This window comes from Muscardinus avellanarius, assembly GCF_963383645.1.
Source record: "Muscardinus avellanarius genome assembly, chromosome: 16".
Lineage (NCBI taxonomy): Eukaryota > Metazoa > Chordata > Mammalia > Rodentia > Gliridae > Muscardinus > Muscardinus avellanarius.
This window is the reverse complement of record NC_137802.1, coordinates 68376112-68399050: the sequence shown is the minus strand read 5'-3', so window position 1 is coordinate 68399050 and position 22939 is coordinate 68376112. Positions and strand designations below refer to the sequence as shown.

General features: G+C 57.6%; 1 protein-coding gene across 2 annotated transcripts; it reads left to right on the top strand.

Annotated features, from left to right (window-relative positions):
- Positions 1 to 1890: 1890 nt before the first annotated feature.
- Positions 1891 to 22657, top strand: HID1 (HID1 domain containing; the record flags this gene model as incomplete). 2 transcript variants are annotated; one of them, XM_080713429.1, is made up of 19 exons in its annotated part: positions 1891 to 1956; positions 8996 to 9145; positions 9589 to 9759; positions 10126 to 10239; positions 11030 to 11136; positions 11721 to 11837; positions 14150 to 14372; positions 14558 to 14614; positions 15435 to 15575; positions 15740 to 15830; positions 16028 to 16179; positions 16268 to 16346; positions 19105 to 19269; positions 19966 to 20193; positions 20658 to 20764; positions 21165 to 21245; positions 21964 to 22055; positions 22135 to 22293; positions 22594 to 22657. In XM_080713429.1, the coding sequence occupies 19 exons, from the start codon at positions 1891 to 1893 to the stop codon at positions 22655 to 22657; spliced, it is 2364 nt and encodes a 787-aa protein (XP_080569555.1). The 2 variants fall into 2 exon arrangements, with proteins under 2 accessions (XP_080569555.1, XP_080569554.1); XM_080713428.1 differs by having other exon boundaries at positions 9589 to 9789.
- Positions 22658 to 22939: the final 282 nt, after the last annotated feature.

The following is a 22939-nucleotide window of genomic DNA, read 5'->3' as shown; positions in this document are numbered from 1 at the left end:
GGGGATAAAACTTGCCTCAGAGGTAGATATTTGTTGTGAGGAATATTGTTATGAGCACATTTTATTATTATATTGCACTATTGGGGGTTGAACCCAGAGGCATTCTACCTTTGAGCTATACTCCCATCCCTATTTTTTATTTTTATTTTATTTTATTTATTTATTTATTTATTTATTTATTTATTTATTTATTTTTGGTGGTACTGGGGTTCCTGGAAGCCCTTCTACCTCCGGGCTACACTCCCAGACCTATTTTATATTTTTGAAACAGGGTCTCTTACGCCAGCGCGGCTGGCTTCGAACCTGTGCGATCCTCCTGTCTCTGCCTCCCAAGCGCGGGGATTACAAGCGTGCGCCACCACGCCCGGCCTTTATTTTTATTTTGAAACAGGGTTTCACTAGGCTACTCAGAATCTCACTACTTGCCAGACGTGGTGGCGCACGCTTGTCATCCCAGCATTCGGGAGGCTGAGACCTGGAGGATCGCGGTTCGCAGACAGCCTCAGCTACTTAGTGAGGGCCTCTGCAACTCAGTGAGACCCGGTTTAAAAATAAATAAAAAATAGGGCAGGGGCTGTAGCTCAGAGGTCGAATGCCCCTGGGTTCCATCCCCAGACCCGCAAAAAAAAAAAAAAAAAAAAAAAAAAAGAATCTCACTACTTGCTGAAGCTGTCCTTGAACACATGATCCTCCTGTGTCAGCCTCCCAGATGCTGAGATGACAGGCTTGCACCGCCATGCCCAGTGTAGTATATTATTATTATTATTATTATTATTATTATTATTATTATTATTAATTTTGCGGCACTAGGGGTTGAACTCAGGGACATCTTACTTTTGAGATACACCCCCAGCTCTATTTTTTTTTTTTTGAAACAAGATCTCACTACATTGCTGGAGGCCTCAATAAGTTGCTGAGGCTGGACTCGGGTCTTTGGTCCTCCCAAGTACTGGGATCACAGGCATGTACCACCACACCTGGCCACATGTTTTTTTATTATTATCAATTTGCCTCCATCAAAGGCTTACTCAGCTGTACCATAGCTAATTCTTTTCTTGTTTCTCCCTTAGCTACTCCCTCCAAAGGGCAGGCTCTGTGACTTGTGTTTACTGTGCCACGGTCTCTAAAACAGTGTTGGTAAACATCAGCTCAAAAAGCAGTGTTGGTAAATCTCAACACACTTGTTGAAATGGACGGACCCGATGATTTTCAGGGAGGGCAGGTGGTCAGAGAGGGGTTCGGACCCGGAGGGCCCTCGAGCTCTCACCGGGCCGCAGAGCCAGTTTTCTGGAGCGGGGACACTGGGGCAGCGCCCCCCTACCAGCAGATCCAAGGGCTAGCCTGCCGCTCATGGCTGGAATAACTGCGGGGCTGTCTGGATGCGTGGGTTTGGCAAATCAGGAAAAGGGAAACCGAGAAAACAAACGCTCAGGAGGAAAGAAAGGAAAAAGAATGAGGAAGACCGAAAAGGAGGAAACTGGGGTGGAGGGCTGAGAAGGAGCCAGGCTGGAGGATGATGGTCAGGGCAGGGGCGGGGACAGGGATGCTGGAGGGTTTCGGGTCCTGAGGACTGAGTGGCCGCGGGGGAGATGGAGCGGGGACTCTGCTTGGACGCAGAAGGAAAGGCGCGGAGGCAGCGGGTCGCAGCTGGGTTAGATTTGACGCCTCTGGGGGCGGCCGGCGGCCCCAGCGGCAGGTGCGGGGGCGTGGCCGGGGCGTGGCCAGGGGCGGAGCCAGCGTGGGCGGGGCCGACGCCGGGCGCCGGGCGGGGTGCGCTGCTCTGCTCCTGCGAGAGCAGCGGGGCGGCGGAGCTGGAGCCGGAGCCGGAGCCAGAACCGGAGCCCCGGCCAGAGGCGGATCCGGGGCCGGGCCGGAGCGGGCTCCAGAGACATGGGATCCGCAGACTCCAAGCTGAACTTCCGGAAGGCGGTGATCCAGCTCACCACCAAGACGCAGGTATGCCCTGGGGCCCCAGCCTCCCCATCCACCTGCCCGGCTGGGGGCTGGGCAGTGCCGGGGGAGGGGGCTGAGCGAACTTGGCTCACCTGGAGATGGGGCGACGGGGCGTTCCAGAGGGTGACACTAAGGGCAGCATTTGAGAGGAATCCCATCGGCCTGGACCCCGGGGCTCCATCCCCTGGTCCTGCTCCCCCACCCCAGCCTCCTCTCCCGGGAACACCTCTCTCCGTAGTCCCGGTCGCCACCTTAGGCTGACGTGTGCCTCTCCCCAGCCAGAGACGCTGCTGTCCGCCCCCTGGTCCCGCCCCCCAGCGCCCCCAGCCTCGCATCACCAGCCTTCCCCCGCTCCCATTCACGCATCCGCCACCCCGCTCCCCTCCCTGGCCCTCGGTGCCCCCGGGTCCCGGACGCACAGCCCCGGCTGACTCAATGCAAACAAAGCCCGGCCCGCGTCCGCCCGGGCTGGGAAAACAGCTGGTGCGCGGCGGCGACAGCGGCCTCTCTGGGCCCGGGTAGATGCCTGCGGCCAGGGAAGGCCCAGGTCTTCCTGGGAAGCCTGGAAGAGCGGTGGGCAGCGCGGCAGCCTGTCCAAGGGACCTGTCTCCAGGCCTGTGGAGCCCCAGCTTCCTGGCTGGGGACGGCTCCACAGGCCCAGTGGCCGGGATGGATGTGTCTGCAGGTATCTTCTGTGCTTTGGCTCAGTAATGGGGACTCTCAGGATGGCCCTTGGTTTTCTGTGAAGACATCTGGGGGACCTTTCAGCCTAGTCTGTGCTTCTACACTCTCCTGAGTCTACAAGTGGCACACTGGCCACCTTCTTGTCCTTGACACTCAGGACCTCACCCAAGCAAAGCTGCTACCCCTTCTCTCCTTGCCCTTGAACCAGGCCACTCTGGCCATGGAGATAGATGCCCAAGCCGGGCTCCCCAGGTTTCTTACTTTCAAGGGCCCAGGACCTACTGCTGTCTGGGACTCCCTTCACCCCCAGGCTCTCTCTTGCTCTTGGCAGTTAAAGATCAAGAAAGCCATTTATTCACAGCCGGAGGCCAAGCCTCTGCACCCACACTCTGGTCTCCACACTGGAAAGGTCAGTTGCTCAGCAAATGCCCAGGGTCCCTGGAGAATCCAGCCCCAGCCCAGAGGCGCTTGATAGAAACCAGACCTGCTTCTCTCCACTCCCCCGGGGCTCCTGGATGGTTCTGGATTGTGGGGACGGGCTCTAGGTCTGTGGGTGGCGAAGGAGGTGGCGCGTGGGCCCATCTCTCAATGTGAGGCCAGGGTGGAGGGAGGCTCCCCACGGGTCTCTGGAGCTGGGGTCCTTTGGCAGGCGAGGACAAGCTCAGCCAGGCCCCGGAGGATCTGCAGTGGTCTGGATTGCTACCTCCCTCAAATACAGTGCCCCTCTGTCTTTTCCTAGCTGTCGCCTGGTGGTATGGTGCTGTTTTGTTTCGGAGCAGAGCATAGTGAGTGTCTGTGCTAGGACCTGGTGTAGACCAGAGGCTAGCCGGGGCCTCCCGCAGAGGGCACTGGGTCTCTGAATGTGCAGGGAGGACCTGGTGTAGACCAGAGGCTGCCTGGGCCTGCTCAGCGGCTGAAGCCTCCAACCCTGTGCAGTGATCTGGTGGGGGCAGCTGGAGTGTAAGGACCAGATCCCAGGCCTTGCTGCTCCGTGTCCCCAAGGAGATCCAGGCCAGTCGCCCCCAGGATGACCGTGATTCCAGGCCCTGAGAGGCCGTGCTTCGGGCAACAGACACGCGCCCCAGCACCCTTTCCTGTGGCCTGGGCTGAGCGCCGTCCACTTAGCCTTCCCCGCCTTCCTGCACTGTATCCTGTTTTCTTCCTGCCCCTTGTCCAGCCCTGGGCCAGCCCTGCCCCAGCCCTGAGAGCCGGCAGCTTGAGCCAGGTTTCTTGACCCTTTCGCAGGGTGGGTGGCCCCGGAAGGCGGGGCAGGCCTCTCTCGGACCCTGCCTGTGTGACGATTCCCTGCTGTAGGCCACACGAGACCTGGCCAGTGCATGTTCACCTGCGTGCACACGTGTGTGCAGATGAATGCTGTGAGGACAGTCTCCAGGAGCAACAGGAGCCGGTCCAAAGCTACAGCTGAGCCAGGCCTGGGAGCACACACCTGTAATCCCAGTGCTGAGACAGGAAGGTCACAGGTTGGAGGCCAGCCTCGGCAATTCAGCGAGACTCTGTTTCAAAATAAGGACTGAAGTAGAGCCGGGAGTATAGCTCAGAGATAGACTGCTCCCCCCGCCCCCCGGGTTAGCATCTAAGGCCATGTTACCCTGAACGCACCCGGTCTTGTCTCATCTCAGAAGCTAAGCAAGTTTGGGCCTGGTTAGTACTTGGATGGGAGAATACCCCTCAGTTTAATCCGCAGTACCAAAAAGAAAAAGGAAAAGAAAAGAAAAAGCTACAGCTGATCCTTCAGCTGTGAGCAGGAGTCTGGCCTGAGCAAGGCTGGCTTAGAAATACCTGGCTTAAGCCAGGCGTGTGACGCACGCTTGTCATCCCAGGCTGAGACCAGAGGATCGTGGTTCATGGACAGCCTCAGCTATTTAGTGAGGCCCTCTGCAACTCAGTGAGACCCTATTTCAAAATAAAGAATAAAAAATAGGCCAGCCCTATTTTTATTCTTTTTTTTTTTCAGTGCTGGGAAACCCCCAACACTGCAAAAAAAAAAAAAAAAAAAGAATAAAAATAGGGCTGGGGGTGTAGCTAGGAGGTAGAATGCCTCTGGGTTCCATCCCCAGACCCACAAAACAAACAAACAATTAACAACAACAACAAAATACTAGCTTGGTGCTGGCCATGGTGTCCCAAGCTTGTAATTCTAGTACTTGGGAGGTAGAGACAGGATGATTGCAGGTTCGCAGCCAGCCTCAGCTACTTAGTATGGCCCTCTGCAACTTATTGAGACCCTGTTTTAGAATTATTCCTTTTTTTTTTTTTTTGGTACTGGGGTTCCTGGAAGCCCTTCTACCTCCGGACTACATTCCCAGACCTATTTTTACATTTTTATTTGGAAACAGGGTCTCCTAAGCCAGCGCACGCGGCTGGCTTCGAACCTGCGCGAGCCTCCTGTCTCTGCCTCCCAAGCGCGGGGATTATAAGCGTGCGCCACCACGCCCGGCTTGAGACCCTGTTTTAAAATGAAGAATAAAAAATAGGGCTGGGTATATAGCTCAGAGGTAGAATGCCCCTGGTATTCTACCACAAAAGTACCACAAAAGAAAGAAGGAAAGAAAGAAAGGAAAGAAAGAAACTAGCTGAGATTTAGAAGTTTCTGTGAAAGCTAGCTGGGGTCACAGAGGTGGGAGCCGAGCCATGTCCCTCCCCTCAGAAGCCTAATGTGCCCTGGTGACCCTGGCTGTTGCCTCTAGCACCAGGCTAGCCTGGCATAGTCAGGAATTGCCACAAGTACAAGTGTTGAAGTCATAGCGGGGCCAGGAAAGGAGCCCCCAGCTGAGGACCCGGGAGGCAGAAACCTGTTCCTGAAGCCGGGCGCGGTGGCGCACCCAGCATTCGGGAAGCTGGGACCTGAGGATGGCAGTTCGTGGACAGCCTCAGCTACTTAGTGAGGCCCTTTGCAACTTAGTGAGACTCTGTTTCAAAAAAAAGAATAAACTGGGGCATGGTGGCCCACGCTTGTAATCCCTGCACTTGGGAGGCTGAGACAGGAGGATCCCCACGCTTGTAATCCCTGCACTTGGGAGGCTGAGACAGGAGGATCGCACAGGTTCGAAGCCAGCCTCAGCTACTTAGACCCTGTTTCCAAATAAAATATAAAATAGGTCTGGGAGTATAGCCTGAAGGTAGAAAGCCTCTGGGTTCCAGCCCCAGTGCCACCACCCCCAAAATAAATAAAAAATAGGGCAGGGGGTGTAGCTTGGAGGTAGAGTGCTCCTGGGTTCCATCCCCAGACCTACAAAAAAAAAAACAAAAAAACAAAAAAAACACCTTGTTCCCCAAGGGAGCTTTCTTGGGCTTTCAGACAGGGCTGCCCCGGGACTTCCTAAGTCTCTTCCTGAGTGTCTGTCCTCTTCAACTTAGTCCCCACGTGACGCTTGCCTGGTAAACTTGGCCAAAAGTCCTGTCCACTTGTGCTCAGCTGGGCTCCTGCCCCTTTAAGAAGCAGTGGCTCCCTGGAAGGTGGCAGAGTGTGGAGGTGCCACTGCCCAGAGGTGCTCCCAACTGGGGGGGCTCTGAAAGTTTTCTAGGATGTCCTTCTCCACCCTGCTCGGACCCCAGGCCACCTGGCCGCGGGTGTCAGGCTTCTGCACCCCGGTGCCTATCTGAGGGGTGTTGGGGCACAGAGCAGGGGGCCTGGGAACCCCAGCCCCAGGGCCCCACCTTGGCCTGTTCCTCTACCCCCAGCTAACTCGCTCTACCAGTTCTGGGACTGAGCGGACACACGTGCCAGGCCATCCTGAGGGCCACGGCCGCAAGCTTCCCTGTAGCTCCCCGGTGTGGGGGGTCCATTCAGGGAGTGGGCTGGGGTCTGCCTGGGCCTTGGTGAGGTGGGCAACCTCAGCCCTGAGTTTGAATGGCTCCCCGGCACGCAGCCCTTCCCGGTGGCCAGGCTGATGGGGGTCCCAGGACTCCGTGTAGCTTTGGCTGAGCAGATGCGGGCTGGGCCCCTGCTCTGCACCTCAGCTGTGGGGCCGGAGGGCTGCTGGGCTGCTGGGCCTCCTGCAATCGGAGGTCTGAAGGGCGGGGTGGGGCTGGAGGTCCCCAGGTCGGAGCGAGCACATCAGCCCAGGACCCCCGGAGACTTCATGGAAGAAGAGGCTTCAGGGAACAGACTTTTTTTTTGGGGTGGGGTTGTGGGTGGGAATGGAACCCAGAGGCATTCTACCTCCAGGCACATCCCAGTCATTTTATTGTTAGGTTGGAAACAGAGTCTGACTAGGTTGATGAGAATCTCACTACTTGACGAGGCTGTCCTCCAACCTGCGCTCCTCCCGCCTCAGCCTCCCAAGTACTGGGATAATAGGCATGTGCCACCATGCCCAGCTCAGATTTACTTTTTAACAGAATAAAAATTAGGGGTGGGGGTGTAACTCAGAGGTAGAATGCCCCTGGGTTCAATCCCCAGTACCGCCAAATAAATAAATAAATAAATAAATAAATAAATAAATAAATAAGAATAAAATCGGGTTGGGGGTATGGCTTGGAGGTAGAATGCCCCTGAGTTCCATCTTCAGTACCACAAAAACAAACAAACAAACAAACAAACAAAAAAAAAACTAACCACCTGAGAGATTATTGCTGTTAACATGCCGGTGTGTTCTCTTCTAGTCTTTTATTAATATATAATTTGACATAAAATTATGATTGTCTTATAGTTGGCTTTATATCTATTTTTCCTCTCTCAGGAGGATCACGGTTTCAAGGCCAGCCTCAATAACTCAGTGAGACCTTGTTTCAAATGATAATAAAGATCCTTGCATGTCACATCTCTAATTACATTCACAGAAGAGATTTCTGGAAGTGAGACTGATTATTCAAATCAGTTGCCCATATTTCTGTCTATATGACTCAAAGAGCATGATTTGTGTGTGTGTGTGTGGTACTAGGAATTGTACCCAAGGGCATTCTACCTCTGAGTTACACCCTCAGTCCTATTTCATATTCTTTTTTTGAAATAGGGTCTCACTAAGTTGCTGAGAGCCTCACTAAGTAGCTGAGGCTGGCCGCAAACCTGCGATCCTCCCGTCTCAGCCTCCCAAGCGCGGGGATTACAAGTGTGTGCCACCACGCCCGGCTGAGCAGGTATGTTTTAAGGCATACTGCCTCGGTAGGTCTCACCAGACTTTGGAATCTATTATTGAAATGGGGGAGCGTACTGGGAAGAGAGGCCAGCCTAGCGGAGTTAAAAAAGAGAAAGAGAGGGAGAGAGAGAGGGAGAGAGAGGAGAGAGAGAGAGAGAGAGAGAGAGAGAGAGAGAGAGAGAGAGAGAAGAGAGAGAGGGGGGAGAAGGCCGGGCGTGGGGGCGCGTGTTTGTAATCCCAGTATTTGGGAGGCTGAGATAGGAGGATCGTGGTTCGTGGCCAGCCTCAGATACTTAGTGAGGTTCTTTGCAACTCAGTGAGACCCTGTTTCGAAATAAAGAATAAAAAAAAAAAATAGGGCTGGGGGTGTTGCTAGGTGGCAGAATGCTCCTGGGTTCCATCCCCAGTACAAGAGAGAGAGAGAGAGAGAGAGGGAGGGCACGCAAGGGTCATGTCTTAAGGACGCAGGGTCATGTCCTAAGGACAAGAAACACAGGTGTGCGTGTGCGTGCTGGTGTTCATGCAAACTCTTTACCTGTGTCTGTGTGCACATGTGTAGGGCACGTTAGGGGAGGATCTTGGCTGATCGTTGGGCCGAGGATTAGACTTGGCGCAGTAGGCAGTGGGGACCCCGCAGGGCCTTTGTGCCAGGGAGCGGTGGCTTTGGCCCCGTGCTTTGGCACAGGGGTCGGAGACAGTGGACAGCCAAGCCTGGAGGAGGAGGTAGATTTGGGGCAGGAGCCTTGGCGAGAGTGACCTGCGTGTGGCGCTGGCCAGCAGCGGACATTGAGAGGCCCGTGTGTGCCGGGGCCACCAGGCTTACCAGACTGGCACCTGTGGGACATGCTGAGAGAGGGTCGCGGCGGAGGGCGAGGGGCGGTGGCACCCCGGGCACCGGCCCTGGAGGTGTGGCTGGGGATGTCCCAGGCAGAGGAGGATGGGGACTTGCTCGGGGACACCCTGGCCCTCGGGGACACCCTGGCCCTCGGGGACACCCTGGCCCTTGGGAATTGGATGGGCCTTGGCTGCTGGACTCAGTCCCAGCTAGCCCCTGGGTGCCCAGCCTGATGTGGGCCAGGGCCAGGGCCTGGGGCGGCGGGGGATGTCCCCCGCCACACGAGGAGGCTCCTGGCGCCAGCGGGAGAGGAGTAGGGGGCTGTGGCTCTCCCTCTCGGGTTCTCAACTGGCCATGGGTTGGGCCAACCGCGGTCCCGTTGGCAAGGGTCACAACATAACTCCGGACACTGGTCCCCCCACAGCCCGTGGAAGCCACCGATGACGCCTTCTGGAACCAGTTCTGGGCAGACACGGCCACCTCGGTGCAGGATGTCTTTGCCTTGGTGCCGGCAGCTGAAATCCGGGCGGTGCGGGAAGAATCTCCCTCCAACCTGGCCACCCTGTGCTACAAGGTGAGGGCGGCCTGGTCCCCTGCTGCTCCAGGGCGGCTGATGGTGGTGGCTGAGGGTGGCAGCTAGTTCACTCCACCCCCTGGTCCTCGGGGCTCCAAGGCTTCACCAGTCCCCATCCCCCGGGGGGAAGTGATCATGGTAGCCGCCATTAATGAGGGCTGTGCCAGGACTTACCGAGACCCGGCAGATCAGCTCACCCTGTGACACGGTCCCCGGGGGAGACAGAGGCGGAGACGGGTGTCATCCCGTCTGCTCCCCTGATCCTCCGGGCTGCTGTGGCCCGCGTCTGGGTGCCTCTGGGCTGGCGGGTCCCATCAACAGAGATGGGCGTGCCGGGAGAGGGGGGAGACTCCTCCTGCGCCCCTCCCTCTGCCCCTCCATGGCCCGGTGTCCCCCAGGCCCCATGCATCCAGCATGTCCTCTGCCCATCCTCCGTCCTGCAGGCCGTGGAGAAGCTGGTGCAGGGGGCGGAGAGCGGCTGCCACTCGGAGAAGGAGAAGCAGGTGGTCCTGAACTGCAGCCGGCTGCTCACCCGCGTGCTGCCCTACATCTTCGAGGACCCCGACTGGAGGGGCTTCTTCTGGTCCACAGTGCCCGGGGCAGGCCGCGGAGGGGTCTGTGGGCTCGGCCAGGGTGGGTGGGAGGTGACAGGCAGAGCTCCCTTTTGGGGCCACGTTCCAAACCCCTTCTGTGCTTAGGAAGTGCAGCGGTGGCGGGTGGGGTGCAGCAACGGGTGGTGGTCCTGGACATGGCCTGGTTCCTTGGTTCCTCCCCCATGGGGGTCTCTGCCCCTCCAGCCCAGGGAATACGGGTTGAAGAGGGAGGCTGAGGGCAGGCGGTGGCTGTGCAGAGATGGAGGTGGAGAAGGAGGAGGCTTCCTGCTGCCCCCAGCCCTTCTCCCTGCCCTGTCCTCCATCTGGACCCCGCGGCGGATCGCCTGTCCCTGGCCAGCCACCACTAACATGGCTGCCCATCCGTAGGGCGAGGAGGAGGACGAGAACGCCCGGCCCCTGGCCGAGTCCCTGCTCCTGGCCATCGCCGACCTGCTCTTCTGCCCAGACTTCACAGTCCAGAGCCACCGGAGGAGCACAGTGGTGAGAGTCCCCACCGCGGGGCTGGAGAGCTGAACTGCCTGGCACCCGCGTCCCCGCTGGGGGCTGGTGGGTGGTGTAGCTGGAGGGCAGCCAGCTGGTGCTGGGCCCTGCCCGCTCCCCTGGGGGTGTGTGCAAGGGCACCCATTGTCTTCCCTGCCCGAGGTAGGCGGGTGCAGGGCGGGTCCCAGCTGGCCCTGCCTTCTCACTTCCTGTGGGTTCAGCCCCAGTGTTCTGTCCTCCTCCCTGCCTGGGGCGGCTACTCCCTGCTCTCCCTCCTCTCCCTGTCTCACACTGGACTGAGCAAATACACAAACCGATATAAGACTAAAGAACACTGAGCTTTTACAAGATCTTAGGAGGCTGAGATGGGAGGCTAGCAGGTTCAAGGCCAGCCTCAAGCACTTAGCGAAACTCTCAGAAACTTAGTGGACTCTGTTTCAAAGTACAGAATAAAAGCCGGGTGTGGCGGCCCACGCATGTAATCCCATTACCTGGGAGGCTGAGACAGGAGGACCACAGGGATGCTCTGCAACTTAGTGAGACCCTGTTTCAAAAAAAAAAAAAGATTAAAAAATAAGGCTGGGAGTGTAGCTTGGAGGTTGAATGCCCCCGGGTTCCGTCCCCAGTATCAAAGAGAAAAAGAAGAAAATATACCATTTTGAGGGTCTGTTTTGAGACAGATATGAGGTTGCTACCCCGGCGATGGCGGGAGGCTTGGGTTGGCTGGATTCTGTCCCACCCTGTCCACCTCGCCACCTCTCACCTGCCCCCTCCCCGGCCCTGTCCCCAGGACTCTGCAGAGGATGTCCACTCCCTGGACAGCTGTGAATACATCTGGGAGGCCGGCGTGGGCTTTGCTCACTCCCCCCAGCCCAACTACATCCACGACATGAACCGGTGAGCTTGGCCCCGGGCCGGGCCCCTGCACGCTCGAGGGGTCCATGGTGTCTCTCTAGGAGACCCTCCCCACTTGCCGTCCAGCCTTAGTTTACAAGAATGAATGGGGATCACTTGGCGTGGTGGCGCACGCTTGTAATTCCAGCATTTGGAGGCTGAGACAGGAGGACCGCGGTTTGCAGACAGCCTCAGCGACTTAGCGAGGCCCTTTGCAACTTAGTGAGACCCTGTTTAAAAAAAAAAAAAAAAAAAACAAAGCCGGGTGTGGTGGCGCACGCTTGTAATCCCCGCGCTTGGGAGGCTGAGACAGGAGGATCGCACGGGTTCGAAGCCAGCCTCAGCTACTTAGTGAGGCTCTCAGCAACTTAGTGAGACCCTGTTAACAAATAAAATATAAAAAAGGTCTGGGAGTATAGCCTGGAGGTGGAAAGCCTGTGGGTTCCACCCCCAGTACCACCAAAAAAAAAAAAAAAAAAAAAACCCACTAAAAATGGGGATCACTGGGCAGGGTGCCGGACGGGGTGGGCAGCGCCCTCCTGAGGATTGGGATCCTGAGGCACCCTCTTCTTACGGCCCGCGCCCAGGACGGAGCTGCTGAAATTGCTGCTGACATGCTTCTCCGAGGCCATGTACCTGCCCCCAGCTCCGGAAAGCGGCAGCACCAACCCGTGGGTTCAGTTCTTTTGTTCCACAGAGAACAGGTGAGGGGCCCCGGGCTTTCCCCCCATTCTCTTCACGGTTCTAGCATCCCTGAGCTCAGCGCGGCGCCAGCCCCAGCCGGCTCGAGGGGAGGTGCTGCCCCTGGTGGTGGCAATCTGTAAGGTAGCCTCGATGTCGACCAGCATGGGCCCCTATCTCCTGGGAATGGTGGGACACGGACTGGGTGGGGGTCCCCGGGTGACCTGCATCCAGCCCCCCCCCCATCTACAGCCACGCTGTCCAGTAGAAATAAAACGTGAGGCACAAGTGTGATTTGAAGATTAAAAATTAAGAGTTAAAATGAAAGCCGGGAATGGTGGCGCACACTTGTAATCCCAGCATTCGGGAGGCTGAGACCTGGAGGATCGCGGTTCGCGGACAGCCTCAGCTACTTAGTGAGGCCTCTGCAACTCCGTGAGACCCTGTTTCAAAATAAAGAATAAAAAATAGGGCAGGGGGTGTAGCTCGGAGGTCAAATGCCCCTGGGTTCCATCCCCAGACCCGCAAAAAAAAAAAAAAAAAAAAAAAAGTTTATATGAATTTTCATAGCCGGGCTTGGTGGCACGCGCTTGTAATCCCTGCGCTTGGGAGGCTGAGACAGGAGGATCGCACAGTTTCGAAGCCAGTCTCAGCTACTTAGTGAGGCTCTCAGCAACTTAGTAAGACCCTGTTTCTAATAAAATATAAAATAGTTCTGGGAGTATAGCCCGGAGGTAGAAAGCCCCTGGGTTCCACCCCCAGTGCCACCAAAAAAATAAAAAATAAAATGAATTTTCATAACATAGGTCATTTGACCCCCAATATATAAAAAATATGAGTCTTTAACATGTAACCATTCTACGGGATAATTCAGATGTTTTACGTTCAGTTTCTCACACTGCTTTTTCCGGAGTCTGGGGTGTAGTGTGCACCCTGCACGAGCCACGTTCTAAGCCCTTAACAGCTGCATGTCCCTCGGAGGACAGTGGGATGGGGGTGCTGGTGGTCGTGGTGAGGGATACCCCATTCACGGGGGAGCCCAGCCACACGGGGGCACTCGTGGGCTATGGGGGCACTTGTAAATACAAGTCGGTATCATAGCGCTTCACGGCGGGATGGAGTGTTTGCGCCCCAGCTGTGCACGTCCAGCCGTGTCCAGGCTGCGCTGTCAGCGCAGGGGTCAGCACCCAGGGGCTGGCAGCTGGCCCCCTTGCTTGCAGACTCTGATCCCTGGGGTGGCATGGCACCGCAGCTCCTTTGGGTGCTGCTGCTCACCCTTTTCTTCCCCTTCTGCCAGTCACAGTGAAAGGCCGCCAGAGTGCTTTCCTGCACGCAGCCTTATCAGTGCAGGCTGCCACCCCTGGTCACTTGCTTAACCTCTCCGGGTCTCAGTTTCCTCAACATGTAAGATGAGGAGCTTGAACCCTGACCTCTAACGAATCCGATTCAAGTCATTCTGTGGCTCGGGCTTGGGCTCTGCTTCCCAAGGGAAAGTCGGCCTCCTCCCTGGGCCCCCAGCCCCTTCTCTGAAGCCCCAGTGGAGGGTATCTCCCCCTAAGACGCTCAGCCACGCGAGCACGCTTCCCTGCCCAGAGCCCCTCACGACTGGCCGTCTCATTCTTGGTAATGGATTCCTCTGCCCTTCCCTTGGCCTGGCCCAGGTCAGAGCCGGAGGTAGCATGGGATAAGAAGGGACTTTTCCACTCTGGAAGGGACAGGCTTGTCATTCTCGCTGGCTTTCAGCCCAGAGCCTGACAATGTTGCTTGTTCAACAAGGCATGGTCCATTTGGAATCCCAGTACTTGGGAGGCTGAGATGGGAGGATTGCAAGTTTAAGGCCAGCCTGGGCAACTTAGAGAAATGCTGCTAAAAAAAATAAAAATAGCTGGGTGTGGTGGCACATGCCTATAATCCCAGTACTTGGGAGGCTGAGATAGGAGGATCACAGGGTTGATTGCCTCTGCAATGAGCGAGACTCTTATCAACCTAGCAAGACCCTGTTTCAAAGTAAAAATGAAAAATAGGGCTGGGGGTATAGTTCAGAGGTAGAATGTTTCTGGGTTCAATTCCCAGTACAAGAAGGAAAGAAAGAAGGAGAGAGAGAGAGAGAGAGAGAGAGAGTGTCGGAAGGAAAGGGAGGGAGGAAGGGCTGGGGATACAGCTCAGTAGTAGAGTAGGAATTGAATAGTAGGGATTGAACCTCTGGGTTCAACTCCTAGTACCACAGTACAAAATAAATGCATAAGTAAATAAATAAATAAATAAAAAGGGTGACTGGAGGGGAGGCCGGAGGGCTGGCCTGGGGACTGCAGCCCTGGACTCCTCTTCCTCGCAGACACGCACTGCCCCTGTTCACCTCCCTGCTGAACACTGTGTGCGCCCACGACCCCGTGGGCTACGGTATCCCTTACAACCACCTGCTCTTCTCTGACCACCGGGAGCCCCTGGTGGAGGAGGCCGCCCAGGTGCTCATCGTCACCCTGGACCACGACAGCGCCACCAGCACCAGCCCCACCGTGGACGGTACCACCACGGGCACCGCCATGGACGACGCAGACGTAAGGATGCTCCCCCGCGGAGCCGTGGCTCGGGGTGTCCCCTTTTGTAGAGGCCTGGGGCGGGAGACGGCACGGTGCGGTGCACCTGGGGGTGTCTGAGCTTGGAAGGGACATTGCTGCTGCCACCGAGGCTGGAGCTGGGGGCAGCGTGAGGGCGCTGCTCACACGGCCTCTCCCCTTGGCAGCCTCCAGGGCCCGAGAACCTGTTTGTGAACTACCTGTCCCGCATCCATCGTGAAGAGGTAAGTTAAGCACGGCTCTTGGGCTCTTCTTGCCCACCTCCCACAATTGTTAAGACGTTGTGGGGGGTGCAGAGGGAGTCCTGGTCCCTGCGCAAAGAAACCGTGGTCTCTGTGAACATGAGGCACCCCGGGTTAAGGGGTGATGGCTGGGCTTGGGGGTTTTCAAGAGGTAGAAAAGACTGATGGCTTCAGTTGGGTGGGAGCAACCAGGAAGGCTTCCAGAAAGAGGTGGCTCTGATAGAGTTTTTTTTTTTGGGGGGGATGGCAGTGGACTTAAAGGTCAGGCAGACCTGAGTGTGTGTATCTCATGCCCATGGGGTGTTGCTGGGGCTCCCCAAGTCCTAACTTCTGCAGCTGCAGCATGGAATGAATGTGTCCCCTTTGTAAGGATTAACGCGGAGCCTAGCCCAGTTCTTGGTGGGTGCTCTATGAGAGCCGCAGGGTGCTCGTTGTGTGTGATGGGGTGATGGGAAGCGGTGTTGGGGGGCAGGATGGGAGGGTGCCACCTGTCAACAGTGATTCCAGGTGGACGAGGACCTGGTTCTGGGGGTACACTTGGGGGGTCACCAGGAGCAGCCCCTCGCTCGTAGAATGGGTGGCCGGGAGACAGGGGAGTTTGGTGTGCTGGAGGGACAGGGGCTCAGCTCCCCAAAGGGCCCACCCCAGGAGGATTATTGATAACGTCAGGATCTAGGCCTCTCTAGCTATGGGGGTTAATGGGACCCCGGGAACGCAAGGAGGTGTTGGTGGGGGGCCTGGGTGGGGAAACAGAGCCAGGGGCCCCAGGCTAGCTGGCTCCCCACTCTGCCCTCCCTCCCAGGACTTCCAGTTCATCCTCAAGGGCATAGCCCGGCTGCTGTCCAACCCCCTGCTGCAGACCTACCTGCCCAACTCCACCAAGAAGATCCAGTTCCACCAGGAGCTGCTGGTTCTCTTCTGGAAGCTCTGTGACTTCAACAAGGTGGGCGGCCTCCAGGCCCAGCCTGCGGGGCGGTGGAGCCATCTCAAGGGCTGAGAGCCTCAGCTGGCTCCATTTAGCCCAAAGACAGAGACAGCGTCCTCACTGGGGGTCTCCCCAGCTGCCCCTCCCACTGACCCCGCCCCCTGTCTCCTCCCCACTCCCAGAAATTCCTCTTCTTTGTGCTGAAGAGCAGCGATGTGTTGGACATCTTGGTCCCCATCCTCTATTTCCTCAACGACGCCCGTGCAGATCAGTGTAAGACCTGGGTGGGCAGGTGATGCTGGGGGGGGGGTGTTTGGAGATGGGGGGGGTCCAGCCAGTCTGCGCCGCCTCCCAGGAGCTCGGGCGGGCGGAGGGGCTCCCTCCAACCCTTCCCAAGATGGGTCCCCGCCCTGGCCTCCCTCCCTCCCTCCTTCTCCGCCCGTGTGACCCCTCCTATGCCTGTGCTGCAGCTCGGGTGGGCCTAATGCACATCGGGGTCTTCATCCTGCTGCTGCTGAGCGGGGAGCGGAACTTCGGGGTGCGGCTGAACAAGCCCTACTCGGTGCGCGTGCCCATGGACATCCCGGTCTTCACGGGCACGCACGCGGACCTGCTCATTGTGGTGAGGGGCGCGCGGCCAGCCTGGGGGCGTGGGGCCGACATCCTCCCGGCTGAGTCTGGAGGCGGCCGCTCCCGTCCCTCCCGCACAGGTATTTCACAAGATCATCACCAGCGGCCACCAGCGGCTGCAGCCCCTCTTCGACTGCCTGCTCACCATCGTGGTCAACGGTAGGGGCCCGGAGCCCGCCTTCCCCACACTCACCACCAGGTGGCGCCAGGCCACAGGCCGACCAGCCACCGCTCCCTGCCTACCGGGCCTCCCCCAGAATAGTATGCAAGCCACATGTGTCCTGTTAAAGTTTCTAGTACCATATTTAATTTATTTTTATTTTTATTTTTGTGACACTGGGGATTGAGCCCAGGAGGGTTCTACCTCCGAGCTACACCCCAGCCCTATTTTATTTATTTATTTATTTATTTATTGGTGGTACTGGGGTTCCTGGAAGCCCTTCTACCTCCGGGCTACACTCCCAGACCTATTTTTACACTTTATATTTGGAAACAGGGTCTCCTAAGCCAGCGCGCAGGGCTGGCTTCGAACCTGCACGATCCTCCTGTCTCTGCCTCCCAAGCGCGGGGATTACAAGCGTGCGCCACCACGCCCGGCTTTATTTATTTATTTTTTGTGGGTCTGGGGATGGAATCCAGGGGCATTCGACCTCTGAGCTATACCCCCTGCCCTATTTTTTATTCTTTATTTTATTTTATTTTATTGGTGGTACTGGGGGTGGAGCCCAGGGGCTTTCTACCTTCGGGCTATACTCCCAGACCTATTTTTATATTTTATTTGGAAACAGGGTCTCACTAAGTTGCCGGGAGCCTCACTAAGTAGCTGAGGCTGGCTTTGAACCCGTGCGATCCTCCTGTCTCAGCCTTCCAAGCGCGGGGATTACAAGCGTGCGCCACCACGCCCGGCTTCTTATTCTTTATTTTGAAACAGGGTCTCACTGAGTTGCGGAGGGCCTCACTAAGTAGCTGAGGCTGTTCACGAACCACGATCCTCCGGTCTCAGCCTCCCAAGCGCGGGGATTACAAGCGTGCGCCACCACGCCCGGCTCTATTTTACTTTTATTTTGAAGCAAAATCTTACTAGGTTGATGAGTCTCATCACTTGCAGAGGCTGTCTTTGAACCTGTGATCTTCCTGTCTCAGCCTCCCAAGTACTGGGATTACAGGCATATACGCCACCATGCCTAGCTCTAGTACCATATTAAAAAGACTAAAAATATAGGGCTGGGGGTGTAGCTCGGAGGTACGATGCCCCTGGGTTCCATCCTCAGTACCTCAAAAAAACTGAGATACTTGATTTCCCACTATCTACAAAATCTTGCCTGTGTTTCATGTGTCTGAGGATGAGCCTGCCTGGCCACGTGTGGCTCATGGCTACCGCGTGGGACAGCACACATTTGGGCGATGCGATCCCAGGGTAGAAAAGCCAGCAGTGTGCAGGAGGAGCGGAGGCTCAGGCTGGCTGCGGCCCAGGGCGGCGGGCCGCTGTAGGCTGGTGCAGAATGCCATGGGCGCAGACGTCTTGGGAGCAGAGGTGGTGGCCGGGAGTTGCTGGCCTGTCCGTCCCGGATCTGACAGTCTTCTAGCTGGGCTGGGAGCTCTGGGGCCAGGACTGTGCCTTCCCTTACTCACTCACTCCTGGTTCTAGGCCACAAATCCTAGAGTGCCAGCTAAGGGTGGCCAGTTCTGAGAATGCATTTGTAAACAGGCCCTGGGGGCCTCCCCCTAGCTAGGAAGAAAGACAGGAGACAAGGAAACCCACAGTCAGATTGTGTGTACAGATCAAGCTGTGTGTGTGTGTCTATGTGTGTGTTAATTATTGGGGATTGAACCCTGGGGCATTCTACCTCTGAGCTATATCCCCCAGCCCTTTTGTTTTGAAATAGGGTCTCCCCTAAGTTGCTGAGGGCCTCACTAAGTAGCTGAGGCTGGCCTTAAACCTGCAATCCTCCTGTCTCACTCTCCCAAATTACTGGGATTATAGGTGTGCGTTAGCACACCTGGCTGAGACTTTTATCACAAGGTTGTGCCAAAAAATACATACTAAGTGATGAATGATACAACAGTTGACATTTTAGAATAACTTAAGGGCCCTGAGTTTTGTATCCCTGCCCAATCTCTTTTTATTTTTTTCCTTTTTGGTTGTACTGGGGATTGAATTCAGGGGTATTCTACCTCTGAGCTACAGCCCCAGACTTTATTTTTAATTAAAAAAAATTTTTTTGTGGGTCTGGGGATAGAACCCAGAGGCGTTTGACCTCTGAGCTACACCCCCTGCCCGCTTTTTTATTCTTTATTATTTTGAAACAGAGTCACTGAGTTGCAGAGGGACTCAGTAGCTGAGACTTTCCTCAAACCGTGATCCTCCAGTCTCAGCCTCCCAAATGCTGGGATTACAAGCATGCGCCCCCACGCCCGGCTATTTTTAATTTTTTAATTTTGAAACAAGCCCTCACTTGCTTGCAGAGAGACTTGCCAAGTCTCTGAGGCTGGTCTCGAACCTGCAATTCTCCTGTCTCGGTTTCCCAAGTCCCGGGATTACAGGCGCGGACCACCACGCCTGGCTCCAATCATTTTATTACTGGGGAACTTGGGCCAAGTTTATAAGCTCTCTGAGCGTCAGCTTCCTGTTTTGTAAAACGGGGACACTCTTGCCCGTGTCCTGCCTCCCTCTCGGGTGTGTGGGGGGCTAGGAGAGATGGACCATGTGTGGCTTTGTGGAGAGCGCTGTTGCCCACGCGGTGAGCTGAGCCTGCCTCCCGGGTGCTGCAGGAGAGATGCCCAGGGAACTGGGCTCTGGGCGCCTGGGCTTCCCGGCTTTGCAGGGGACTTCGCGGGCAGGAGGGGCTGGCGGGGAGGATGCTGCTGATGTGCCAGGTGCCGCTGGGGCCTGGGAGTGAGCGCCCCCCCCTTGCAGTGTCGCCCTACCTCAAGAGCCTGTCCATGGTGACGGCCAACAAGCTGCTGCACCTGCTCGAGGCCTTCTCCACCACCTGGTTCCTCTTCTCTGCTGCCCAGAACCACCACCTGGTCTTCTTCCTCCTGGAGGTCTTCAACAACATCATCCAGTACCAGTTTGATGGTGAGGCGCCGGCCTGGCCCTGGGCAGCGGGGTGGCCAGCAGGTGGGGCACCTTCCTGTCCAGGGGGGACCCGGCCTGGGAACTGGCCTGCTGCTTCTCAGTTTCTTCACAATACGCACCGCTGAGCACCTGCAGCTTACCCCGGGGAAGCTCACAGCTGGGGATGACGGGGGCTTACAGGGAGGTTTGAAACCGAGGACTTCCCTGTCAAATGGCTCAACTGGAATTTGGCAGCAGGGAGCGGTAAGGCCCCATGCCGTCGCAGATGCCCAGCTGCCAGGCGTAGATCCAGGTCCTGCCTCTCGTTAGCTCTGTGACCGCGGGCGCATTGCTCAACGTCTCTGAGCCTCGTTTTCCTTATCTCTAAGATGGTCAAGACAATACTGCCAAGAGGCCGTTCGGAGGATTAACCCACACAAAGCACTTAGGACAGGGCTGGCAACGGAAATATTAGCAATTATTACGGTTATTATTTCCAAAATAAGCCACATTTGCGCAGATCTATGAAGATCCCAATGTCCCATGAGAACATCTGGGTATTGCCACAGCGGGCACACACAGCTGGCCAGCCCTGCCCGGTTCCTGCACCGTGTCCTGCTCCTGTCCTGCCACACCCCTCCCTGGAAGCCAGCCTGGACTAAGGAGGGGGAGGCAGAGGCGCCGGCCTCCCTGAGGCCGGGCATGCTCTCCCCACAGGCAACTCCAACCTGGTCTACGCCATCATCCGCAAGCGCAGCGTCTTCCACCAGCTGGCCAACCTGCCCACTGACCCACCCGCCATCCACAAGGCCCTGCAGCGGCGGCGGCGGACCCCCGAGCCCCTGTCCCGCACGGGCTCGCAGGAGGGAACCCCCATGGAGGGGTCTCGCCCCGCCGCCCCCGCGGAGCCAGGGACCCTCAAGACCAGCCTGGTGGCCACCCCAGGTCTGGTGCTGGCAGGCGGAAGGGGCGTGGCTACCCGCAACGCTGGGGGGACGGGCGTGGTCTACAGGGGCGTGACCAATCTACCAAGGGGCGTGGCTACAGACAGGGAACTGGGCTGGACCATGGAGGGGCGTGGCCCATTCGGCTACCGACGCGCCGGCGATGGGCGTGGCCATAGGGGCGTGGTCTATCTACCAAGAGGCGTGGCCTATCTTGGGAACCTAGGGGGCTGGGATGGGCAACGGCAGTGGGGCTGGGGGGCTGGGTGGTCCCAGGATGGGTAGCTTGGTGGGGTGCAGGGCCTCGGGGTTGGGAGACTTGAGTATCGGGGTGAGCCGAAGGGAGACCAGACACAATGGTTGTACAGTGTATGTGGAGGACGGAGAGCCTTGTGGGGGCGGGGCCAGAGGGACACTGGGACAGGAACCCTCACGCCCTCCTTGTTCCTTCTGTGTCCCATCCAGGCATCGACAAACTGACAGAGAAGTCCCAGGTGTCAGAAGATGGCACCTTGCGGTCCCTGGGGCCCGAGCCCCAGCAGAACTCAGTAGCCGGCAGTCCGGCCGAGGGGGTGGGTAAAGGGGACATCCCAGGCGGGGTGGGTTGGGCGAGGGCACTCTAAGGCCACCAGCAGCAGAGGGGCCGGTGCCAGTGCCCTGGGGAAGCGGAGTTGGCACTGCTGACCGGGGGACCTTCAAGAGCCCTCCCGCGTTGCTGGTCACAGTAAACCCTTGTCCTTTAGCTGCCTCATCCATCATTTTTATCTGAAGTTGGCCTTTACCCACCTGCCCTGTCTGCCCTGGCCCTAAACCTGTCACTGGGCTGGGTTGGGCCGGGGGCAAAGGTGTCGGGCTGGGCTTGCCCCTCTGCTAGTGACTTCCCTGGGGGGTCAGGGGAGAAACCTCGTTGCCCTCTGACCCTGCCTTGTACCCACTCCTTCCTCCTCGCTCTCCTTCCTTCCTGGGGACCAGGACCCCAGCCAGGCGTGGAGGGAGCAGCGGCGGCTGTCCAGTGCGTCAACCGGTGGGCAGTGGAGCCCGACCTCAGATTGGGTGAGGGACCTGTGCTGGTGGAGCCAGGGGCTGGGGTTTGGATGGTTGGCACTGAGATGGGGGCCGGTCGAGGTGCCCAGCGAGGAAAGATGGGGATTGAGCCAGTTGTGGGGAAGCATGCCTGCAAACCCTTGGGAGGCTGAGACAGGAGGATAGCAGGCTCGAGGTCAGGCTCAGCAACTTAGACTCACCAACTTAGTGACACCCTGTTTCAAAAAAAAAAAAAAATCAAAAGGCCTGGGAGGGTAGCTTAGAAGTAGAACTCCCCTGGGTCCAATTCCTAGTTAAAAAAAAACTACAAGAAAAAACACTTGGGGATGGAAGCCTTGGAGCGGGTGGCCGGGGTCGGGCCTTCTGGTCCTCCATCTGGGCCTCCTGGCTCAGCTTCCTCCGTCTACACTGCCTGGAGTCCTCAGCAGGCTGGTTTGGCCCCGTGTTGTCCTTTAGGTTCCCTTCCTGGGTCACTCCCTGTGCTCCCGAGAGTCCCACAGCGCAGTGGGTGAGGCTAATACCCATCCTACCCGATCACACCATCGGAAGGATTAAGACAGTCTCCCAGGAGCACACGGCGCTCTGTGCCAGCCCACGCTGGCCTGCGGGGCGGCGGCTCTTCCCGCCTTCCCGGTGGGGGCCTGCTGCAGGGAGGAGACACGTGCTCTGCCGAGGGGGGCCAGGGTCCGGCCTGTCCCACAGCGCTGAGGCCGCCTCCCTCTCTCAGATCCTGTCCTGGAAGTCCAAGCTGCCACTGCAGACCATCATGAGGCTGCTGCAGGTGCTGGTTCCCCAGGTGGAGAAGATCTGCATCGATAAGTGAGTCTGGGGTGGGCGGGGCCTGGGTGGGGGTGGGCCTCCGGGTCCAGGGTGAGCCCCAAGCCTCCTAACCCTGTAGGGGCCTGACGGACGAGTCCGAGATCCTGAGGTTCCTGCAGCACGGGACCCTGGTGGGGCTGCTGCCGGTGCCCCACCCCATCCTCATCCGCAAGTACCAGGCCAACTCGGGCACCGCCATGTGGTTCCGCACCTACATGTGGGGTGTCATCTATCTGAGGTGGGTCCTACGGGGGCGGGCGGTCGCCATCCGGGCTAGGACTGGGGCCCCCGCCCTGAGGGCCTGTCTGGGGGGCTCACCAGGGACCTCAGGTCTGGGTGGCTCTGTCTGTCATGAGGTTAATGTCAAGACGGTCGAGGTGGTTTCGTCTCCTCTGGTTGGAGGTGGGGCCCGCTGTCCAGGGTGGGGCATCAGGATGGGGAGGGGTCGGCCTGGGCTTTCCTGCTGCTTCAGCTCTTCCCCGGGGCCTTTTCTGGGGGAAGTCCCCTGGCAGAAGGTGACCGTCCACTCCCTCTGCAGGAACGTGGACCCGCCCATCTGGTACGACACGGACGTGAAGCTGTTTGAGATCCAGCGGGTATAAAGATGGAAGACCACAGGGGATGAGCCGGGGACCCCCGTGCTCCCCTGTCTCGCTGCTCTGAGCTTTAATGACCACCATCAGGGCCTGGGCAGGCAGAAGGGCCAGGTCCTGGGTGGAGGCCCCAGAGGCCCCTGGGGCTGGGGACAGTGGGGGCCAGCTCTGAACCCTTGGCCTTTAGGCTGGTGTCTAGGAGCCCCCCACTCTGGATCCCCCTTCAAGACCCATTTCCGTTCTGACCCTTCGGTGCCCAACGGCTCCTGGACGGCCTACCAGGTCATCGTG